At 38.5% G+C, this 5,174-nt stretch overlaps 1 protein-coding gene across 1 annotated transcript in view; it reads right to left on the bottom strand.

Annotated features, from left to right (window-relative positions):
* Window positions 1-5,174, bottom strand: part of LOC101859865 (indole-3-acetaldehyde oxidase) — a gene marked incomplete in the record, with an annotated part of 48,215 nt that overhangs the window by 30,662 nt on the left and 12,379 nt on the right. The window contains 3 exon segments of the mRNA XM_035970382.1: window positions 336-485; window positions 1,806-1,879; window positions 4,534-4,619. Of these exon segments, the coding sequence (XP_035826275.1) occupies window positions 336-485; window positions 1,806-1,879; window positions 4,534-4,619 (310 nt within the window).

Genomic DNA, 5,174 nt, shown 5'->3' with positions numbered 1-5,174 from the left:
CAATGGGGGGGAGGGGTGCCCTGCATGCAATATGACCGTTGAATTAGCAAATATAATTGTTTCAACGTCTGTATAAAATAAATAAACAGAATAAAACACGTCTCACGTATGACACCCCAAACAGAGAATAAAATAATGACTCTTTATGAATTTTCCACACACAACCACGAATAGAGAACAACAAAAGCAGTCTGTTAGTCACGCTGCTAGTTACTTGATTTGCTGCTTTGACCATCTTGCAAGCTCCAGTCATAGCAAAGAACCTAATGACATATGAAGGAAAACTTCTGACATTACATACAGCGAGAAATGGCAAATGTCTAAAAAATACTCACGTTTCTGACCATAACGTTGGCAATGACCTTGAGATGGCGGACGATTGCAGAAAAGTAGCGGAAGCCGGGCTTGTTCTGGTTGGCTTTCAGTTTGTTCATCATGCTGGTCAAAGAGGTGGCCGCTCCGAGCCTCACACTGTCGCCGTTCACCTGAGACAAACATCATAAGTGAAACGTGCTGATAAACTAAGTTATTTCTCAGATTCAAGTCATATAGAAATAGATACATCACGTTTATAGGTGAAGTTTTTACAGTTTATAAGTATGAAATAATAAAAGGTATGTTATAGTTAGAGAATATGGCATCAACAGAAATTGTACAAATTTGATCCGAGTGTCGATTTTTGGCCAATATCTCCATTTGTAGATTGCAAGAAGTAACTCATTTAGTCAGCACACCTCACATATTGAGACATTCTGTGGACACTGCTAATACGTCTCTCGACGCAGTGGAATCAGGCGCTCGTCAGTTTTGGGGCATATATGAAGTTATTGGTTTAATCATAAAGCTTGTTTATTTGTCTTTCTATTGGTGAAAATTTTACCCATCTATCTTGAATAGAAGTCGAGATATTTCGGATTGAAGGAGGTGGGGTAATCTGTTGTCTGAGGTAAAATTATCGAGAAAATGGCCGTCACAGTTTGGGAACTTCTATAGCTTGAAAGCCCATGAAAACTGAAAATTTAACATATTTTGTGCCACTGATCAATGTTTTTCAGTAAAATTCACATGGAAACGTATTTTTATATGGACATATATAAGGTGTTGAGCCAAAAAACAAAAATGGTCAAGCACGAGGAAAAATGCTGGTTTCTTCAATTTCATTATTTGATGGGTGCCTGATTTCAACTCGTTGCCTCACATATTCTCTTGACAAAAACTTATAATATTAATGATAAATAATAATAAATTATATTTATACTGTATTTTGTCTTTAGAAAAGTACTACATGCACTTTACAACAGTACAAAGAACATAGTTCCAATAATTATCATTTCACTCCCACTCTCTCTCTTTCACTCTCTTTCGCTCTCTCTCTCTCTGTTTCTTCCCACACAATCTGTCTACAGTTGTATGTATATTACATTGATAAAGACAGTGAGGAAACTAAAAATACAAAACCCAAGCGAGGACAAAAACCTGTTAATTCTCGCCACTTTTGTCCAAATATCTGACTGACTCTAATTGGTTTACTCTCCCATCAACATAATGTACTTTTCACGAAAACAGTGAAGGCAGTAAACTATGGTCAATTACTTTGCCTACAACAAGCACATAGTTAGCATGTTGGTGATATCAGCAACCACAATCATAACTTAACAGGTTAATATGTAATGACATGACGAACCAGAACTGTTTAAAACAGAGACTAAAGGAAATAGATGTACGTCTGCAAAATGAGAGTTATGATGACTTTGAAGATGATTATGTCATTACATTTATTTATATAAAATAAAGATATAGCCTACCTGGTATGAGAATATATACTTGACCCTGTGAAGGTCAACATAGACATCAAAATGTCCTTCATTCTTGAAAATTCCTGAAAAACAACAAATAAAATGCAGTGTTAGGGGAAGGAGACAGCACATTGAGCATTTCAACAGACAAATATTTTTAAGACAAGGTAAGACAAGGTAAGACAAGATAAGATAAGATAAGGCAAGATAAGATAAATATTATAATATACGATTCTTTATTATCCCAGAGGAAAACTTTTCTTGGCTGTACAGGACCGTAAAACACATACAGGTATACATAAAAATTTAAATCATATATTACTCTCTTTAAAATTCAGTATGAAAAGAAAAGTAAAGCTGATTAAATGTGCATATCACATCAGATGCATCATTCAACCACATGCAGGAATTGAATTACAAGACCTTCAGAGTTCTTTAAGGCATTGTGTAATCTGAAACCAGTAAGCTTTTACTGAGTGAAAAGAAGAATTTGTGAAGCATGCTGACAAACTGAGTCACTTCTCGGATTCAAGTTTTATGGAAATAGATCAGGCTTATAGATGAAGTTTTTACAGTTTATAAGTATGAAATAATAAAAGGCATGTATATATAGTTAGAGAATATGGCATCAATAGAAATTGTACAAATTTGATCCTAGTGTTGATTTTTGGCCAACGTTTCCATTTGTGGATTGCGAGAAGTAACTCATGTTGTCTGCACGCCACACATTTCATGACACCAAACTTGAAGGACACTTTATGTCCAATGTCTCAGAGAAAAACTGTGCAAGTCTCAAGTAAGGCTACATTTGTTTCAAATGAAGGCGTTTTTACCCTCCTTTGACACAGTTTAACCCTTCCAGGCCCATGCGCATGTATTTTCACCAGCGTTTGTACATCCCACCGTCCCAAGAGTGTATATTCTCAGTTCTGGGAGGTGCTGTTAGCACATTTTTTGAAATGGCAGAGAACGTAATTAAACTTTAATTTTCATATTATTAGTTCTTTTACCTTTAAACATTGTTATCTTAATTAGCGAGGCAGCGTGGTGGAATCAGGCTCTCGGCAATTTTTGGGCACATTGAGTTATTGGTATCATCTTAAAGCTTGTTCACTTGTCTTGCTTTCAATGAAAAAAGACCCATCCATCTTCAATAGAAGAGGAGATATTTTTGATTGAAGGAGGTGGGGGTCACCTGATTTAAGAGGTAAAATTAGCGAGAAAATGGCCGCCAAAGCTTGGTAAATTCCAAAGCCGGAGAGTCCATGGAAACTGTAAATTTATATTTTTGTGCCTTTAATCAACGTTTTCAGTGAAATCCTCAAAGGAATGTGTTCGTAAATAGGACTTAAAAGGTGTTGAGCCAAAAAACAAAAATTTGATAAAAATTGCTAAGCAGGGAGAAAACTGCTGTTTTCTTCGATTTCATTATTTTGACGAGAGCCTGATTCCACCACGCTGCCTCACTTATGTTATTATCGAAAACTCAGTACAAAGATACTACATCACTTTTTAGAAAGCATGCCTCTTTTTCTGAACTACTGCTGTATTGGCTGGGACTGGGGTCAGGGAGTGCACAAAAGTGGCTGAGGCAGGAAGGGTTAAATCATTTAGAAAACGTGCTACCGACCTGCCTGTTGAGGCCACACTGGGCTGAGACAAATGTAACAACCCGGCAGAAAAACTCAGATACGTTATGAAACTTTTCTCCCCACTTGGGAATCAAACTCAAATCTCCTGCATGCGACAGCAAAGTGCCTAATCACTACACCCCCAGATGCTGGAACTACATTATCATTGTTATTTCCCCTGTGCTGTAGATGAGTGAGTCGTATCATCCTCTTGTGTACACTTATTGTACTTCAAGAGCAAGTCCCACTTCCCAGTCAAAAGTTGACCCTTCTGTCCCATTCACGTTACATTTCCTCACACGCCGCTGGTCACTTCAAGCCCACTCAGGTGTTTTTATCGTTATCCATCCACTTGTCTCTGAAAAATGTTCTACATGTTATCTCTTTACACTAAAATAAAAAAAGCAGTACGGAAAAACTGACAGACACAATCAGTAGCCTACTGGCTGGGCCTGAGGGGTTAAGGACTCCAACACTACCTGGGCCCCAGGAAAGTGAGGGTTAAAAATAGCCCAGGGCTGTAAGGGTTTAAATAGCCCAGGGCTGTAAGGGTTTAAATAGCCCAGGGCTGTAAGGGTTAATGTGTGATTTTCTGTGCTTTATACATCCCCTTACGGCCAGCATTAACTATGTTCCTGCCTTTAAGCAACTCAGATTTTCTAAATACGTTCATGATTCAGTCAACACTGTCTTATACTGGTGCCAAATGGGGGATCGGGTCGGGGCGGTTTGCAAGCCAGACTGAGGGCTCAAAGCGGCTATCGTGGCACAAGCCGATCACACCCGACTTGTCGCCTCAAAAACAAACGCGTTTATTTTCAGGTAACGAATCCAAACTGGTGGAAAAATGCTGTTTCTCTGATTTCATTGTTTTCACGAGCTTCTGATTTCGCCTCGCTGCCTCACATATAACGTAAAACGTAAGAACGCCAAAGTGTTTTCAATGTTCCCCAAAGCCCACTGAAAAGACAAATTTCAATTATATAATTTGTGAGGTGAAACAAAAAAAAAACTATAGCAAGGGAAATAGGAAATGATAGTGAAAAGATGCAAGAAAACATCCCTGGTTGTTGATTGGCCTATCAAAGATGTGAGAGTACACCTACCTGCTGCGGTGTTGCCAAAAATCAGTTTCACTTTTTTGTCTTTCTGAGCCCGGAGAATAGTCCCAAGTTCCTCCAGAGACGTCGGTCTACAGGGGAAAAAAAACAAACAAAAAAAGCAGCACTTACTTCAGGGTCTGGTGCAGAACTTACTGATGTTATTGTTGGATATTTTTGTATACCACTACAAGAATATGTATGTACAGGCCTACACACATGCATGCAAACACACATGTGCACATATACACACACACATACACATACACATGCACACATACTCACATACATACAATACATACACACACACTTACAGACACACACACACACACACACACACACACACACACACACACACACACACAAACAGATCCTCACGCACATACACACACACACACACACACATACATGCACACACACATACACACACATTTCATACATGCTTACACACAGACAAGCACTCAAACAATTAATTAAATAATATAACTAACCAGGTACATACACATGGAAAGAGAGAGAGAGTTAAGGAAGAGGGGGATAGACAGAAAGAGAGATAGGGGGAGAGAGAAAGCAAGGGAAAGAGAGAGAGAGAGAGAGATAGACACACACAGAGACAGAGAGACAGAGATACAGAGATACAGAGAGAT

The sequence above is a fragment of the Aplysia californica genome, unplaced genomic scaffold, assembly GCF_000002075.1.
Source record: "Aplysia californica isolate F4 #8 unplaced genomic scaffold, AplCal3.0 scaffold00261, whole genome shotgun sequence".
NCBI lineage: Eukaryota > Metazoa > Mollusca > Gastropoda > Aplysiida > Aplysiidae > Aplysia > Aplysia californica.
Note: the sequence above shows the minus strand (reverse complement) of the source record. Positions and strands in the feature narration are given on the sequence as shown.